General features: G+C 43.5%; 2 protein-coding genes across 5 annotated transcripts in view; both read left to right on the top strand.

The window, feature by feature from the left end:
• Nucleotides 1–19,254, top strand: part of LOC139580189 (protein diaphanous homolog 2-like) — a 643,765-nt gene that overhangs the window by 370,224 nt on the left and 254,287 nt on the right. For all 4 annotated transcript variants that reach the window (XM_071408766.1, XM_071408767.1, XM_071408768.1 and 1 more), the window contains 2 exons: nt 1,733–1,834; nt 5,458–5,697. In XM_071408766.1, coding sequence (XP_071264867.1) covers nt 1,733–1,834; nt 5,458–5,697 — 342 coding nt within the window. The remainder of the gene's footprint in view (nt 1–1,732; nt 1,835–5,457; nt 5,698–19,254) is intronic.
• LOC139580191 (uncharacterized) overlaps nt 1–19,254 on the top strand; it is a 222,460-nt gene that overhangs the window by 51,791 nt on the left and 151,415 nt on the right. The window lies entirely within an intron of this gene.

Raw genomic sequence — 19,254 nt, 5'->3', positions numbered from 1 at the left:
ATGCCATGGTACAGTCATGTTTTTTTGGTCACAACCATGGCAGGAAATGTCATGGTACTGTTGCAATACCATGCTATTTTCCTGCCATAGTAGTGACCAAAAAACATTTTTTATTTATTTATTTATTTAACCTTTATTTAACCAGGTAGGCAAATTGAGAACACGTTCTCATTTACAATTGCGACCTGGCCAAGATAAAGCAAAGCAGTTCGACACATACAACAACACATAGTTACACATGGAGTAAAACAAACATATAGTCAATAATACAGTGAAAAAAAATAAGTCTATATACAATGTGAGCAAGTGAGGTGAGATAAGGGAGGTGAAAATAGTATCATAGTATCATGGTTGTTTTTTAATTGTACTATCATGGCAGGAAAATACCATGGTATTTGTACCAGTACCATGGTATTTTCCTGCCATGGTATTGACAAAAAAACATTATATTTTTTTCATTGTACTAGTCACCATGGTACATAAATTAACCATGGTTGTACAATGAAACAAATACCATGGTTTTGTACTAGCAGCGTGTAGTGAATCATGAAAGCATGGTAGTTGTTTACAATGAATTATGATGGTGTTCCCACCGTTTTTTCGTGTGAAGTGACAAAAAACGTAGTAATCTATGGTACTCAAATAATACATCATTGAATCCTCGCTCTGCAATGGCAACGTGTTTGCCTAGTAGCCTCTTAAACCCCTTTAGCTCGTAGTGAAAAACCACAACACCCATGGTCTCTTAGACCTAGGGTAAGTTGAGAAGAGTGAAGGGAGTCAAAAAGCTTAAAGATTTACACTAGGATAGCTGGTGATTCTCTCTTCAATATAGTTTTCAGTTGTCTCGCTCTAATTCAACTGACTTGGCTACTATTATACAATTCTAAATAGCCAACATACTAAAAAACTATTTGTAAAAAGGTATTAATTATCATCTTATCTCACAGATCAATTTTCATAATGTAATGCTCAACATATCCTAAAAACAGAAAGTTACAATGTTTCCCTTTGTTTACACTCTGTGTGAACGTTCGTTGGTACTGTCGCCATGACTATGACAGGCTAGCTTGACTGGATCTAACTTTAGCCGACGTTAGTGTCTATGCTAACAGACGTTTATAAATTAATTAAACTATCAAAACATCATCAAGAATTAACACTTATGTCATTACAGTCCGCATAACTTAGTGTTTCATATCCTATGCTTTATAACTCGCTCACCGTGGTAATAACGTTTAAATATTTTGTTTATCTTCAGTTGACCATCATTCAACTGACTTCACACTTACTAGGCAGGTTAGCATGAGAGTGAGAGCGAGAGCGCGTGAAGCAACTACTAGAGCGAGCGGCTCTATACCAGGCAGTGATGCAACCAGTCAGGATGCTCTCGATGGTACAGCTGTAGAACCTTTTGAGGATCTGAGGACCCATGCCAAATATTTTCAGTCTCCTGAGGGGGGATAGGTTGTGTCGTGCCCTCTTCACGACTGTCTTGGTGTGCTTGGACCATGTTGAATGCTGAGCTGTAGTCATTGAGTTGCATTCTAATATGGGTGTTCCTTTTGTCCAGGTGGGACGAACACATCCCCAATTGGCGTTACTAACTCTTCTGTAGATGTTGTAGATGTAGAAGCATGTGTTGCTACCACTGCATCATCAAAGGAATTATCTAAGAGAATTTCAGATATAGCCAGTATATACATGTGTGTGTATCTGTGTGTGTTTGCAGAACCTGATAAAGAACCTTCCGGAGCAGAAGGAGCTGAGCGCACTGGCGGAACTTAAGAGCGAGTATGAGGAACTGTGCGAGCCAGAGCAGTTTGGCATTGTGGTGAGTAGGCTTACGTATTACACCATAGCACCTAGCTAAAGCCCCTCATGGAGATGATGCTGCCTCACACACACCGACACTGACACATACACACACAAACCCCTTTTTGAGAAAAAACATTTTGGGATATAAAAAATACAGCCGTACAGCCTTGAGGCTTTCTTCAGGCTCAGACCTATTCAATATTTAAAGAGACACTGTAATGTAAAATTAAAAGAGTGGAAATATAAAGATTTTTTTATGACAGGTCAAATATGTCAGTCTGCTCTTTGACTGAGAGAAGCTGTGAGTTTGATCAATAATAAAGTGTGAAATATAGTAGCTGTTAAAATGACACTGTCATTCCAGGTGTCAACAAATTCCATATGTTGTCTGAAACTTTCAATATTTCCCAGTGATATAATCATAGCCTCAGGTTTTGGGTTCTCTGTAATAAAGTTAGTGCACTCTACTTCGTTGTGAATTCAGGACATCTCAATGATACATCGCAAGCCACTATAGGTAATTTAGTACGGTTGCCACAAGTGCTAGATGCAGTTGATTTTGAGGTTATACTTTAGCTTAGTTTTTTTTTTTACACTTTCTACAGAGTCATATAGAAGTGAGTCTATAAAGTTAACATTGACATTTTTATACCACATTGTGGTATATCCAGAGCTCATTATCAAAGTAGATAACAGAGAACTTTGTATGTTTAGCTATATCTTTATATACAGTGGGGCAAAAAAGTATTTAGTCAGCCACCAATTGTGCAAGTTCTCCCACTTAAAAAGATGAGAGAGGCCTGTAATTTTCATCATAGGTACACTTCAACTATGACAGACAAAATGAGAAGGGAAAAAAATCCAGAAAATCACATTGTAGGATTTTTAATGAATTTATTTGCAAATTATGGTGGAAAATAAGTATTTGGTCAATAACAAAAGTTTATCTCAATACTTTGTTATATACCCTTTGTTGGCAATGACAGAGGTCAAACGTTTTCTGTAAGTCTTCACAAGGTTTTCACACACTGTTGCTGGTATTTTGGCCCATTCCTCCATGCAGATCTCCTCTAGAGCAGTGATGTTTTGGGGCTGTTGCTGGGCAACACGGACTTTCAACTCCCTCCAAAGATTTTCTATGGGGTTGAGATCTGGAGACTGGCTAGGCCACTCCAGGACCTTGAAATGCTTCTTACGAAGCCACTCCTTCGTTGCCCAAGCGGTGTGTTTGGGATCATTGTCATGCTGAAAGTCCCAGCCACGTTTCATCTTCAATGTCCTTGCTGATGGAAGGAGGTTTTCACTCAAAATCTCACGATACATGGCCCCATTCATTCTTTCCTTTACACGGATCAGTCGTCCTGGTCCCTTTGCAGAAACACAGCCCCAAAGCATGATGTTTCCACCCCCATGCTTCACAGTAGGTATGGTGTTCTTTGGATGCAACTCAGCATTCTTTGTCCTCCAAACACGACGAGTTGAGTTTTTACCAAAAAGTTATATTTTGGTTTCATCTGACCATATGACATTCTCCCAATCTTCTTCTGGATCATCCAAATGCTCTCTAGCAAACTTCAGACGGGCCTGCACATATACTGGCTTAAGCAGGGGGACACGTCTGGCACTGCAGGATTTGAGTCCCTGGCGGCGTAATGTGTTACTGATGGTAGGCTTTGTTACTTTGGTCCCAGCTCTCTGCAGGTCATTCACTAGGTCCCCCCGTGTGGTTCTGGGATTTTTGCTCACCGTTCTTGTGATCATTTTGACCCCACGGGGTGAGATCTTGCGTGGAGCCCCAGATCGAGGGAGATTATCAGTGGTCTTGTATGTCTTCCATTTCCTAATAATTGCTCCCACAGTTGATTTCTTCAAACCAAGCTGCTTACCTATTGCAGATTCAGTCTTCCCAGCCTGGTGCAGGTCTACAATTTTGTTTCTGGTGTCCTTTGACAGCTCTTTGGTCTTGGCCATAGTGGAGTTTGGAGTGTGACTGTTTGAGGTTGTGGACAGGTGTCTTTTATACTGATAACAAGTTCAAACAGGTGCCATTAATACCGGTAACGAGTGGAGGACAGAGGAGCCTCTTAAAGAAGAAGTTACAGGTCTGTGAGAGCCAGAAATCTTGCTTGTTTGTAGGTGACCAAATACTTATTTTCCACCATAATTTGCAAATAAATTCATTAAAAATTCCTTTCTCATTTTGTCTGACATAGTTGAAGTGTACCTATGGTGAATATTACAGGCCTCTGTCATCTTTTTAAGTGGGAGAACTTGCACAATTGGTGGCTGACTAAATACTTTTTTGCCCCACTGTAGGTAACTGCCAACATAGTGGAAACACTTGAGTAAATCAGGGATACAAATTATGATAGCCATTGCTTCCACACAGGTGTGGTTCCTGAGTTAATTAAACAATTAACATCCCATCATGCTTAGGGTCATGAATAAAAATTCTGGACATGCCATTATTTTGTCCATAATTTTTACTACCATGGCTGTGCCCTTTTAAGACACTTTATGTTGGTGTTTCCTTTATTTTAGCAGTTACCTGTATCTTCAGGTTCTCTATACTCTTCTAGGTCATTGATGTGAAAGAGAGTGTTCTCAGTCAACCTAATGTGTTAAGAATAATATGATAACGTTGCATTGTGGTAAAGGTACACATGCAACTCAATTTGCACTCATTCAGTACAATTGACTTTTTAGGGTGGTGTGTCTCTACCTGTGACTCTTTGAGGATGTAATGACGCAAGGTGTGACAATTCCCCTGTGTGATCTAGCATAGAGCTGCCGTGGTAATATACCGCTCCCGCTGGTGAAGCTACCTCATCAACACCGCCACGACACACAGGAGCTCATGAGGGAAATAAGTCACTTTCAGCCTCCACTCCTGCAAGAGCTGTCACCCATCTTTTATTGTGATTTCCCTCTTATACCGAGAAATCAAATCAAGGGTGGGGGAAGTAGAGAGGGGGGGGGGGCATAATGGCTTTCGTTTGATCGACATCAGGACCGTGTCTGCCTCGTAGCGTCAGATTATACGGCAATCTGTGGCATGTTGGCGGAGGATGCGAGGCAATCTCTCAACCTGCTGCCTCGACTCCTCCACTTGCTATATTTCTAATTTTCAGACAGTTTGTCCTTATTTTTTAAAACACATTTCAAGCCCTACAGGCACGGAATTCAAAATATTGATTGGAGTTATATTATTTACCCGCAAATCTGTTTCATGACAGATCATGACAGATTTTTTCCGAATGCAGCTATCTGGTCTTGCTTGGGCCGAGATATTGTTCAGTGTCCCCTCACTAGTTATTACTGTTATCAGGTATGATTCATGCCATAGTTGATGAAGGGACTTCTGTCTAGTCTAGAAAGCCAGACAGGATACATTTCAATTAGTGAATCTTGACAAAAAGCTGTACGCGTTGTACTTACCCGGAGACAATGTAATATTTCACACTAAGTATATGTTCTATACATTTGCTGTAGAGCTCCACATGGTCACGTTGGCCACACTTTAAACAGCATATAACTTATAGAGACTTAATCAGGACAGCGTAGAGCTTTTATAAACCATACGGAGGCTTCCTAAACTTTAAACTGTTCCTAACAAAATATTGTTACGTTTTCCTCTAGATGAGCTCCGTGAAGCTGCTGCGTTCGCGCCTCAACGGCATCCTCTTCAAGCTGACCTTCGAGGAGCAGGTGAACAACATCCGACCGGACATCATGAACGTGACGTTTGCCTGTGAGGAGGTGAAAAAGAGTGACAGCTTCAGCAATCTGCTGGAGATGGTGCTGCTGGTGGGCAACTACATGAACGCCGGCTCCCGGAACGCCCAGACCTTCGGATTCAACATCAGCTTCCTCTGCAAGGTTGGTACTGTAAGGACTGCATGAGTTTGACCTCGCCCCTTTCAGGCTTACTTTTGTCTCTCTCTCTCTCACTCTTGCTCACTCCAACTGTCCCCAGTTTAATTATATAGTAGAGATCATACCAGCATCAGACACGTGCATGTCAGTGGGTTTGGTGCCATAGCAGGGGTTTGCTTTGTTTTGTTTTATTTGAGTGGAGTAATGGGTGAAAGTATTTACAGAAAGCATTTGGTTGCACCCTGAGATCCATTGACTCTTGGCAACTGTCTTGGGGTTGATGTGCTATCAGTGTCCCGTCCCCAGACCCCACTCCAACGTCCGAGGCATCGACCTCCACCACGAACTGACGGGACCAGATGGATTAGGATGGGGGCTGTAACCCCAGATGAATTGGCGGTAGAAATTGGTGAACCCAAGGAAGCATTGCAGCTGCACTCTGGATGTGGGTTGCTCCAAAACCACCACCTTTCCAGGATCCATCTGTATGTTGCCTACAGCTATGATGTATCCAAGTAAGGAGATGGTGGAGCGATGGAATCTTCTTCTATGTTTTTGACGAACAGCTGGCTCTCCAGAGGACGCTGGAGGACTTGTTGGACATGGATGACATGTTCTTGAGCTGAGCAGGAAAAAATGAATATGTCATCAAGGTAGACGAACACGAACCGGTTCAACATGTCACGGAGAACATCGTTAACCAGGGCCTGGAACACAGCAGTGCTGGTCAGTCCGAATGGCATCACCCGTTATCTGTAGTGCCCGCTAAAGGCGGTCTTCCCCTTTCCGTATCCATACCAGATGGTAAGCGTTCCGGAGGTCCAATTTGGAGAAGATGCTGGAGAGGCTCGAAAGCCGAGGTGATGAGTGGAAGCGGATAACGTTTTTTAACCGTGATGTCATTCAGGCCCCGGTAGTCAACACACGGGCACAGGGTTTCGTGCTTCTTCTCCACAAGAAGAACCCTGTGCCGGCGGGGGAGGCAGTAGGATGGATACCCCCTGGAGCCAGGGAGTCCTCAATGCACAGTCTCAGACTGGACACACCTACTCATTCAATGGTTTTTCTTTATTTTTACTATTTTCACCATTGTAGAATAATAGTGAAGACATCAAAACTAGGGTTAGGGTTAGGGTTAGGGTTTTATATTTGAGATTCTTCAAAGTAGACACCCTTTGCCTTGATGACAGCTTTGCACACTCTTGGTACTGTACGTCTCCATCGCCTTGGTCTCCGGACCCGACAATGAATAAAGCCATCCCCCGATGCGGTGTAGTGCTTGGGAGAAGGTCGATGGCACAGTCATATGGCCGATGTGGAGGAAGCGAGGTGGCACGGGCTTGCTGAAAACCTCCCGGAGGTACTGGAATACTGCGGGAACGGTGGAGATGTCTGGGGCTTTTTCTCAAGCCTGCAGGAAGATGTCCTGTGGCAGGTTCTAATCCATTGATCGAACCCACAGTCCAGTCAACAAGGGGATTGTATCTCTGGAGCCATGAAAACCCCAACGCAACGGGTATCTGAGGGGATTCGATAAGTAGAAACTGGATCGATTCGCTGTGGTTGCGTGACACTCGCAGGTTGATAGGGACCATATTTTGGGTTACTCTACCAATTGAACGCCCATCCAGCGCTCTGACATCCATGGGAATGGAGAGGGGTCGAGTGGGGATTCCCAGCTCAGACACCAGGGTAGCGTCCATAAAACTCTTGTCGGCCCTGGAGTCAATGAGTACCCGGAGAGATTCGGACCGGACACCTAACAACAGGATGGTGTGGAGAGGGGTACGAGTAAGGGAGACTCGACATTCTCCGTAATGCCCACCTGCATACTCATACCTACTGATGAGCCGGATATTTTTACAGGAGAGTTAGAAATGTAATGACCTGTAGTCCCACAATACAGACAACTCTTGGTTTTCAGTCTATGTAACCATTCGGCAGGAGACAATCTAGCTTTGCCAAGTTGCATTGGCTTCGGAGAAAGCGAGTCGGCAGACCTCTGTGATTCCCGGGGGAATTCGGGTAGCCTCGGGTTCTCTCGGCAATGTAGACAATTCCTCGGAGGCTAGGTGGGATCCGGGGACGAGCGAGGGGGGGGTGGGAACAGACCTCTCCCTCCTACGTTCCCGTAGACAACCATCGATCCGGATGGTCAAGGCATTGAGAAAGTTGAGATTGATGGGCAGCACCCGGGCTGCGATCTCATCTTTCACCTTCTCCGATGACCCATGAAGGAATGTGTCAAACAGGGCTTCCGGGTTCCAGGCACTCTCTGTGGATACGTGCGGAAATCGACTCCATAGTCTGCCACACTACGGGAGTCTTGGCGTAGCCGGACTAGCTTCCGAGCAGCCTCTCTCTTGGACAACAGAGAATCAAACACTTTCTTCATCTCCATCATGAACTCCTCTAGACTGAAACACACGGTGGCGTGTTGCTCCCACAACGTTGTAGTCCATGTGAGAGCCCTCCCGGACATCAGTGTTATTAGGTACACTACCTTCGAGTGGTCAGAGGGAGAAACAGAGGGCTGTAGCTCAAAGATGAGGGAGCACTGGGAGAGAAACACCCAACAGGTCCCTGAATCTCCAGTGAAGCGTTCCAGTGGAGGGAAGCAGGGTTCTCGGGAAGCTGGGGTGGGCTGGGGGGACGCGCTGCTGACGGTGGGGTTAATGAGGGGCATGGGGGTTACAGTAGTGGCTGGTTGTCTATAAGACAATCCACGGACTTGCTATAGCAGAGTATGGGAAGCACGTTTGTGCTGTGTCAGTAAGGTATAGAACGGCAGACAGGCTCAGGGTCAGGGCAGGCAGAATGGTCAAAACCGGGAGGACTAGAAAACTATAGAAAACTCGAAAATGGGAAAGAATGCTGGTAAGACTTGACGGGACAAGACGAACTGGCAACAGACAAACATAAAATGCAGGTATAAGTACACAGGAGATAATGGGGACAAATGGGAGACACCTGGTGGTGGTGGAGAAAAGCACAAGACAAGTGAAACAGATCAGGGTGTGACACTTACTCCGATTAAGATAAGCAGAGTAAGGTGTTTAAATGAATAATGTCATACTCTGCCGTTTGCCATAATCAGTTTAATATCTAATTATTACTGTGCATGTAGACATACTAATTCACAGGGCAATTCAAGCGTCGCCAATATGCATTGATAATGTATTGGACCTATAGCTTACTGCACAAACCTCATTGCTACAGAACTGTTTTTAATTGGTTAATGTTGCATAAGCTTACATTTTACATTTTTTATCTCAACGGACGATCTCGACTTGCATTTTGACTCAGAGGTGATCTTGGTGACCACTGGTCTAGGGTTTAGACAGAATGTTGTGACAAACAAAAAACATCAAATCAGTGGCAGTCCTTTGGATAAAAACAGCTCATCGTTGAGAGGTCGAATGAGAATTTTGAAAGCTAATAGGCGGGTCACAAAACAGTCCAATAACGGCGCAGTACAACAGTGGCATGCAGAACGTCATCTCGGGAACGCACAACCACTAGGTCATTGTCACGGATGGGCTATTGCAGTAGACGACCACACCAGGTTCCACTCCTATCAGCTAAAAATAATAAGAAGCGACTCCAGTGGACAATTGTGGAGTGAAAAAACATTGATTGGTACAACGAATCCAGGTTCCGGTTGCTTCATGCTGGTTGCAAAGACAGGATTTGGCGTAAGCAGCATGAGTCCATGGCCCCATCGTGCCTGATGTCAACGATACAGGCTGGTGGCGGTGATGTAAAAGTGTGGGGAATGTTTTCCTTGTGCACGTTAGGTCCATTGATACCAATTGAGCTACGCTTTCATGCACTGAATAATTCAGTCTGTTATGGAAGCAAAGGGGGGTACAACCCGCTACTAGATGGGTGTATGTAATAAAGTTGCCACTGAGTGTGTGTGTGTGTGTGTGTGTGTGTGTGTGTGTGTGTGTGTGTGTGTGTGTGTGTGTGTGTGTATGTGTGTGTGTGTGTGTGTGTGTGTGTGTAATCCCCCCGCCCCCCCAAAAATGTCAAATGAAAGAAGTCCAGAATATATATAACTATACATGTATATATATTTACAGTTGAAGTCGGAAGTTTACATACATTATATCACAAAAGTGAGTACACCCCTCACATTTTTGTAAATATTTGAGTATATATTTTCATGTGACAACACTGAAGAAATGACACATTGCTACAATGTAAAGTAGTGATGTGTACAGCTTGTATAACAGTGTACATTTGCTGTCCCCTCAAAATAACTCAACACACAGCCATTAATGTCTAAACCGCTGGCAACAAAAGTGAGTACACCCCTAAGTGAAAATGTCCAAATTGGGCCCAAAGTGTCAATATTTTGTGGCCACCGTCATTTTCCAGCACTGCCTTAACCCTCTTGGGCATGGAGTTCACCAGAGCTTCACAGGTTGCCACTGGAGTCCTCTCCCACTCCTCCATGACGACATCACGGAGCTGGTGGATGTTAGAGACCTTGCACTCCTGCACCTTCTGTTTGAGGATGCCCCACAGATGATCAATAGGGTTTAGGTCTGGTGTTTGTACTTGCGTACTATTGCTTTTTTTTTTTTTTTTTTTAAACCTCTAGGCAAGTCAGTTAAGAACAAATTCTTATTTACAATGACGGCCTAGGAACAGTCTGCCTTGTTCAGCGTCAGAATGCCCTTTTTTTTCCTTGTCAGCTCAGGGATTCGATCTAGCAACCTTTCTGTTACTGGCCCAACGCTCTAACTACTAGGCTACCGGCTTATTTAAACACATTTTTTTGGGGGGCGGGGGGGGGAGGATTATGTGCCTGTTGTTGTGTATTGCTAGTTAATACTAATGCACTGTTGGAGCTAGAAACACAAACATTTTACTGCACCAGCGATAACATCTGCAAATATTTGTACGCAACCAATACGCTTTGATTTGATTTGTCTAGGGGCAACTTCACCCTACACCAGTTGATGTGTTTCGTGGTGTGTCTTTGCAAGACAGAAGTTACTCTAATTGCCCCTAAATTGAGAAACACAATTTGACACACTATGAAGTGATCCCTTCTATTTCCCCTTCTATTTTTTTATCAGATGTGGTATTTCATCAATGTTTGTTTTAATTAATGACATCCAGTATAGACACGCATCATAATCATATAACCACGTTAAATGTAATGTATTATAAACTATTTGTTTCTGAAATAAATTGTATATTAACCTTAATTCAATTTTAAATGGTCCATATCCATAATGACAAAACACGTTTCATAACAATTTTAGTCAGTCACATTCTTCTGACAAAACGTAATACTATCTATAATTTGATTTATTTTTGGAGGACAGTTAGATGCTTCTAAATCACCCCCAAAATAAAATGTAATATAAATTATAGCATTTAGTAATAATACATCTACCGGATTCATTAATCCATAAAGAGTGGCGTGATTCAATACATATGACTGTTAGCGTTGAAAACCCATTATATGTCTCAATTGACATATTATTTCCTACATAGTGCACTACTTTTGATCAAAGCCTTATGGGCCCTGGTCAAACACAGTGCACTAAATAGGTAATATGGTGCCAATTGGTACGCAGCTCCAACTTCACTTTGGTCTCCCTGCAGCCCGGGGCTGAATCAGAGTGATGTGTCTGGTGTGTGGAGATCGGCCTAGCCCCAGGAGGCTGATTGGCATATTATTGATGGCCAGGGAGGAAAATGTCCACATTCTCAACTAGGGTCAATCAACTAAATGGCCTCCCAGCTATCTAATGGGCTCATCAGGGAGGTTGTTCAGGTGTAGTGCAAGAGCTGACCCTGTCACCTCCCCAGACCATCCTTTATGTCCCTGCCAAGGCCGAGGGACACAGACACTGAGTCCCCCAGGGGCCTATGCTGGAGCCAATGCAGCAACCTCGATATTGGCTTCGGTTTTTACAAGGGGCAGTGATGAAAGTTGGTTATATGAGTCAGCTGAGTATAGGGTGTGGCGGTGAGGAGAAGGTTAATGCAAGGTATTATTGTGCGCTGAATGCACTTTTTCTTCCTCACAACATTCACTATTTGCTTGATGAATGGAGGGATTGTGTGTATTCCTCTCATCTGTCAGATAGCAGGGTATCAGTTACACGCAACAGGGATTTCATCATCAGAAGATGGAGGATCCACCTCGTCTTCAAGAGGAAGTCGTGAGAAAACGGACACACTCATTTTGTTTTGTTATTGAAACAAGTTAACGGTGAAGTTAGGAACAGCTGGTGTAATTACTCATAATCATTGAACAGCGTTTCTGTTTTATCACTGACTTACTGAGGTAAAAGAAAACTATCCAGGCATATAATTACTTTAAATGGTTGACCACAGCTTAAGTTAAACAGAACAGGCTATCACTTTGAGAAGTCATTTGAATGTTTGACTTTAAGCTGAAAGGTCACGTCCCCAGCCCTACAACTTGTGAAACATCTGGAAGCTTCCTAAGGTAATACCATGAGTAACATTAATGGCCACGGCTATTATCATAACCACCGTTCACTCCGAGATGATAGCACAGTTCTCTGTGTTGTCATAGAAGTCATATCAATGGAGAGGAACTTTCATCAGGTGTGTTTGATCGTCGGAGGAATGTAAAAGCAGAGTTCTATCTTCAGTCCCTTGAAGTGAAGGGTTGGCATTTTTATCTATGGAAATGATGTCGCTTCCGGACCCTGGTCATCTTCTTGCTTGGGACACTAAGGGCATCCAGGCTGTTTAAAGCTTCAGTTAACTTTAATCTTATTGAGAAAAAGAATGAGAAGAATAAAATAGAGGGGAAAAAGCATCAAACTTTAGACTGAACAGCTTTGGATTCTTGGCTCCTCGGCTTCTTGTCATCGACTTCTCACAAAAAAGTAAGTTATGTGGAAGAGATTTGACATCTTTCAGGAAAGGTAGACTCGGAGGAATGCACACACAGATTACAGCAACTTCAAATAAAGTGAAACCGCGCGAGGAGAAGCTTTACCGCTCGGTCGGAGCAGCTTTCAAAGCCGTACGCAAGAAAAGGGCTTTAAATTAGACATTAAGTTCATTAAAGCCGGGTTCTTCTCTCACCCTTTGGGGACCAATTATATACATCATTCATCTTAATATATGGGCTGCAGACTGTGTGGAGAGGAGTTAGTGGGAGGCTGCTCTCTGAACAACCACGGCTGTTGTATCACTATGGTTTAATTATGAGGAGATTCCTCTGTATTTTATCATCAAGGGTTTATTAAGGGCACTGAATGGAAATAAAAATGCTGATTTTGTTTTCATTGTAGAAAAGTGTCGATTCAAAAACACATATTTTGCCTGCTGTTGCTTACCAGTAATGACAACAATCATATATTGAGATCCAACTAGTACTTCCTTCCTGTGATGTTTTATACATTCTCATCTCAGAATTGTTAAGGATTGAATAATGCTATTCATTCATTACAATATGCCCTCCCTCCTTGTACCAGATTCAGTTACTTTTAGAAACATGAAGAAAAAAAGTTATTCCTCTTACACTGCTCAAAAAAATAAAGGGAACACTTAAACAACACAATGTAACTCTAAGTCAATCACACTTCTGTGAAATCAAACTGTCCACTTAGGAAGCAACACTGATTGACAATAAATTTCACATGCTGTTGTGCAAATGGAATAGACAACAGATGGAAATTATAGGCAATTAGCAAGACACCCCCAATAAAGGAGTGGTTCTGCAGGTGGTGACCACAGACCACTTCTCAGTTCCTATACTTCCTGGCTGATGTTTTGGTCACTTTTGAATGCTGGCGGTGTTTTCACTCTAGTGGTAGCATGAGACGGAGTCTACAACCCACACAAGTGGCTCAGGTAGTGCAGCTCATCCAGGATGGCACATCAATGCGAGCTGTGGCAAGAAGGTTTGCTGTGTCTGTCAGCGTAGTGTCCAGGGCATGGAGGCGCTACCAGGAGACAGGCCAGTACATCAGGAGACGTGGAGGAGGCCGTAGGAGGGCAACAACCCAGCAGCAGGACCGCTACCTCCGCCTTTGTGCAAGGAGGAGCACTGCCAGAGCCCTGCAAAATGACCTCCAGCAGGCCACAAATGTGCATGTGTCTGCTCAAACGGTCAGAAACAAACTCCATGAGGATGGTATGAGGGCCCGACGTCCACAGGTGGGGGTTGTGCTTACAGCCCAACACCGTGCAGGAAGTTTGGCATTTGCCAGAGAACACCAATATTGTCAAATTTGCCACTGGCGCCCTGTGCTCTTCACAGATGAAGCAGGTTCACACTGAGCACATGTGACAGACGTGACAGTCTGGAGACGCCGTGGAGAACGTTCTGCTGCCTGCAACATCCTCCAGCATGACCGGTTTGGCGGTGGGTCAGTCATGGTGCGGGGTGGCATTTCTTTGGGGGGCCGCACAGCCCTACATGGGCTCGCCAGAGGTAGCCTGACTGCCATTAGGTACCGAGATGAGATCCTCAGACCCCTTGTGAGACCATATGCTGGTGCGGTTGGCCCTGGGTTCCTCCTAATGCAAGACAATGCTAGACCTCATGTGGCTGGAGTGTGTCAGCAGTTCCTGCAAGAGGGAGGCATTGATGCTATGGACTGGCCCGCCCGTTCCCCAGACCTGAATCCAATTGAGCACATCTGGGACATGTCTCGCTCCATCCACCAACGCCACGTTGCACCACAGACTGTCCAGGAGTTGGCGGATGCTTTAGTCCAGGTCTGGGAGGAGATCCCTAAGGAGACCATCCGCCACCTCATCAAGAGCATGCCCATGCGTTGTAGGGAGGTCATACAGGCACGTGGAGGCCACACACACTACTGAGCCTCATTTTGACTTGTTTTAAGGACATTACATCAAAGTTGGATCAGCCTGTAGTGTGGTTTTCCACTTTAATTTTGAGTGTGACTCCAAATCCAGACATCTATGGGTTGATAAATTTGATTTCCATTGATAATTTTTGTGTGATTTTGTTGTCAGCACATTCAACTATGTAAAGAAAAAAGTATTTAATAAGAATATTTCATTCATTCAGATCTAGGATGTGTTATTTTAGTGTTCCCTTTATTTTTTTGAGCAGTGTATTTTACCTATCATTGTCTTCCTTTTACAATTCACATACTTTGACAGAACACTGACAGAATATGTCCCTCTAATTTATAACAATAGTTTTGATTGACAGATGTTTCTCACAACATAAGCTATTTTAAACATCATTCCAATTTAGTTTTTGGAGAAAATATATTGTTCATTTAAAATATATTGTTCTTGGACAACATCCACTGTTCAATATCCACTATCCCATCTCCCTCTCTCCACCTCTATAAACCTGGCCATAGCCAGGGGTGTAGCCTGGGGGCTCAGTGACTATATCTTGTCACTCTCCCCCAAATAACCCGGCTTAGGCAGTGTGTTGATGTCTGAGATTACCACCACCGTCTGTCGCTGGAGTCCACGCTCCAAAAATTAACAAAGGCCACTCAGCCCCACTGCCATGATTCCCCGAGCTTTCACCCAATCGCCGCCACTGACACACACACACACTTGCATACATGAGAACGTACGAGCACTTACACACTCACACACACCTTAGCTGCTCAAATTGAAATTCACAGATTACATGTGAGCGAAGATCTGTACAGTAATCATTTATTGAAGAGAGCCAGGTTGTAGAACTCAATCATTCTGTTGGCGTGAGGGATCTATATTCCCATTGCCACTTTTTGTATTTTATTACTTAATTGTTCCTTTATTTATATATTTCCCTTTAACATCTCGACAGATTGTCATTATCATACAGGCAGCCAATGTCTTGGCTCACGACTTGGAATGCTAAGTGTGATAGAATGAGTACATGGGAGTATACTAACTAGTTAGGGACTTGGTGTAATGCTGACTCAAAGCGATATCCCGTATCCCATGTTAAACAAACTCCCCTCACATAGAATGTGGGTAATAATGAATAATGAAGACTCAAATTTGGCTCATCTGGTTTGGTATGGTGCAATTCACGTAAAAACAGTACATTGTCATGAATCGGAAGGAATTTAACTAATTGTGATGCTGCTGCCTCTTCTATTCCTAATTGCAGGACTAATTTCACCATGGTGTCTAGTCTACTAGTCTACTGAAAATTACTCTCCCGATCCTGCGTAGCTGGAAGTAGTTGGAAATTTTATAAAACGTTCAAACTGTGGCTTCATTAGGTCTTCATGTTGCCAGCAGACATTTCATGGTCATCTAAGCCATGTCTCTAGACTTTACTCTGTTGTAACATAGTGTCTTGTGAAAGTATTCACCCCCCTTGGCATTTTTCTTATTTTGTTGCCTTACAACCTGGATTTTAAAATATATTTTTTTGTGGGTTTGTATCATTTGATTTACACAACATGCCTACAACTTTGAAGATGCAAAATATGTTTTATTGTGAAACCAACAAGAAATATGACAAAACTGAAAACTTGAGCGTGCATAACTGTTCACCCCCCCACCCCAAAGTCAATACTTTGTAGAGCCACCGTCTGCAGCAATTACAGCTGCAAGTCTCTTTGGGTATGGCACATCTAGCCACTGGGATTTTTGTCCATTCTTCAAGGCAAAACTGCTCCAGGGTTACGCTGGTCTACAGCAATCTTTAAGTCATCCACAGATTCTCAATTGGATTGAGGTCTAGGCTTTGTCTAGGCCATTCCAAGATATTTAAATGTTTCCTCTTAAACCATTCGAGTGTTGATTTAGCAGTATGCTTAGGATTGCATTGTCCTGCTGGAAGGTGAACCTCCATCCCAGTCTCAAATCTCTTGAAGACTGAAACAGGTTTCCCTCAAGAATGTTCCTCTTTTTAGCGCCACCCATCATTCCTTGCATTCTGACCAGTGCTTTCCTTGATGGCCAAAAAGCTAAATTTTATGTCATCTGACCAGAGTACCTTCTTCCATATGTTTGGGGAGTCTCCAACATGCTATTTGGCGAACACCAAACGTGTTTGCTTATTTTTTTCTTTAAGAAATTGCTTTTTTTCTGGCCACTCTTCAGTCAAGCCCAGCTCTGTGGATTGTATGGCTTAAAGTGGTCCTATGGACAGATACTCCAATCTCCGCTGTGGAGCTTTGCAGCTCCTTCAGGGTTATCTTTGGTCTCTTTGTTGCCTCTCTGATTAATGCCCTCCTTGCCTGGTCTGTGAGTTTTCGTGGGTGGCACTCTCTTGGCAGGTTTGTTGTGGTGCCTTATTATTTCAATTTTTTATTAATGGATTTAATGGTGCTCCGTGGGATTTTCAAAGTTTCGAACATTTTTTTATAACCCAATCCTGGTATGTACTTCTCCACAACTTTGTCCCTGACCTGTTTGGAGAGCTGGTCTTCTTGGTGCCGCTTGCTTGGTGGTGCCCCTTGCTTAGTGGTGTTACAGACTCTGTGGCCTTTCAGAACAGGTGTATATATACTGTGATCATTTGACAGATCATGTGACACTTAGAAGCTAATTGGTTGCCCCGGATCTTATTTAGGGGCTTCATAGCAAAGGGGGTGAATACATATGCAAGCACCATTTAAAACATATTTTTTAAAACAAGTTTTTTTTTTTTCACTTCATCAATTTGGACTATTTTGTGTATGTCCATTACATGAAATCCAAATAGAAATCTTTATAAATTACAGGTTGTAATGCAACAAAATAGGAAAAAAGCTAAGGGGGATGATTACTTTTGCAGGGCACTGTATCATTTCACCACATGGTGTGAAGTTATTTTCTCAATGTCTCATTTAAAAGTAACTGTTCCGTGTAAGTTATCCCTGCATGAACCCCCTGAAGCTTGCAGAGTGGAACAGGGGTTTGGGTTGTCGGAAGCGTGTGTGTGTGTGTGTGTGAGAGTACGAGCATGTGTTTTAGTTTGTGTGTGCGGTAGTTATTCCTGAAAAGGTGCCTTGACACGCAATGGAACCTCATAACATCAGGAAAATTAGATCAGTCAATTGTAGAATATGATTACTCACAGAGCTTACATAGCTGCTGAAAGGAATGCCTCAGTAATTTGAACCAGATCTATATGATTATCTGGAGGGTGGAACCATGAGGTATGGTGGTCGAATTGGAAAGAGAGTATGTCCTAGACCCTGACCCCTTTCTAAAATGTGGATATACCCAATGTATTATAGTGAGTATTTGAGAGATTTGTTTAGATACTGATACAGAAAATAAATTCCGATAGAGTAATTATCTCAAATTGCTGTGTTGGATCATCACAATGAAATAATAAATAATAATAATATGCAATGATTCATCTATAAGACACTGTTATACATGACACAACCTATAAAACTTACCCAAATCATAAATGGTGGATTGATGGCAACCTTGTAGAGAAACTGAAGGAGAGATGCTGCTTATAAACATGACAAGGTGACCGGGGACAATATTATGGTTAAACAGTACAAATAAGACCTATGCAGATCACATATCACTAAAAGAAAACCAGCCACGTTGTGGACACAAACATCGTCCTACCGGACGAGCTAAACATATTTTTCTCACGCTTCGAGCACAATGACGAATCTGATCGGCCGAGAAGAGCCCCTGAGGACAACAAGGACTACGTACTTACCGTCTCCACGGAGGACGTTTGTAAGTCCTTCAAATGTGTTAACCCTCACAGGCTGCTGGCCCAGATGGCATCCCTAGCCACACCATGCGCAGACCAGCTGGCTGTTGTGTTTTCGGGCATTTTCAATCTTGCTCTAGCACAGGTAGCTAACACCACCCGCTTCAAAGATGTTCACTATCATCCCTGTGCCCAAGAAAAGGGAAAGTGACCGAACTCAATGACTACAGACATGTAGCACTCACTTCCATCAACATGAAGTGCTTCGAGAGGCTAGTCAAAGACCACATCACCTCCTCCCTCCCCGACGCATTGCACTGCACACTGCCCTCACCCACCTGGACAAAAGGAATGCATATGTGAAGATGCTGTTCATTGACTACAGCTCGGCCTTCAATACCATAGTGCCCGCTAAGCTCACCACAAAGCTCACGGCCCTGGGACGGAACTCCTTCCTATGCAACTGGATCCTGAACTTCCCGACGGGTTGCCTCCAGGTGATGAAGGTAGGCAACGATACCTCCTCAATACTAATTCTCAACATGGGGGCCCCAGAAGGGTGCATCCCCAGTCCCCTCCTGTACTCCATGTTTACCCTCACACAGTTCCAACTCCATCATAAAGTTCGCTGACGGCACAATAGTAGTAGACCTGAACATCAACAACGACGAGACTGCCTACAGGTAGGAGGTAGGCACTCTGACGACGTGGTGCCAGGTAAATAACCTCTCCCTCAACATCAGCAAAACAAATGAGCTGATTGTGGACTTCAGGAGGAACCAGGCTGGACGCGCCCCCATCCTCATCAACGGGGTCGTCGTGGAGACTGTCAAATACTTCAAGTTCCTCTTCGTACACATCTCAGAGGAGCTGAAATGGTCAAACCACACAGACACTTTGGTGAAGAAGGCACGATAGTGACTCTTCAACTTCAGGATTCTGAAGAAATG

Source organism: Salvelinus alpinus, chromosome 7 (genome assembly GCF_045679555.1).
Source record: "Salvelinus alpinus chromosome 7, SLU_Salpinus.1, whole genome shotgun sequence".
NCBI classification, from domain to species: Eukaryota; Metazoa; Chordata; class Actinopteri; order Salmoniformes; family Salmonidae; genus Salvelinus; species Salvelinus alpinus.
The sequence above is the reverse complement of the archived record's forward strand: the minus strand, read 5'-3'. Positions and strand labels throughout refer to the sequence as shown.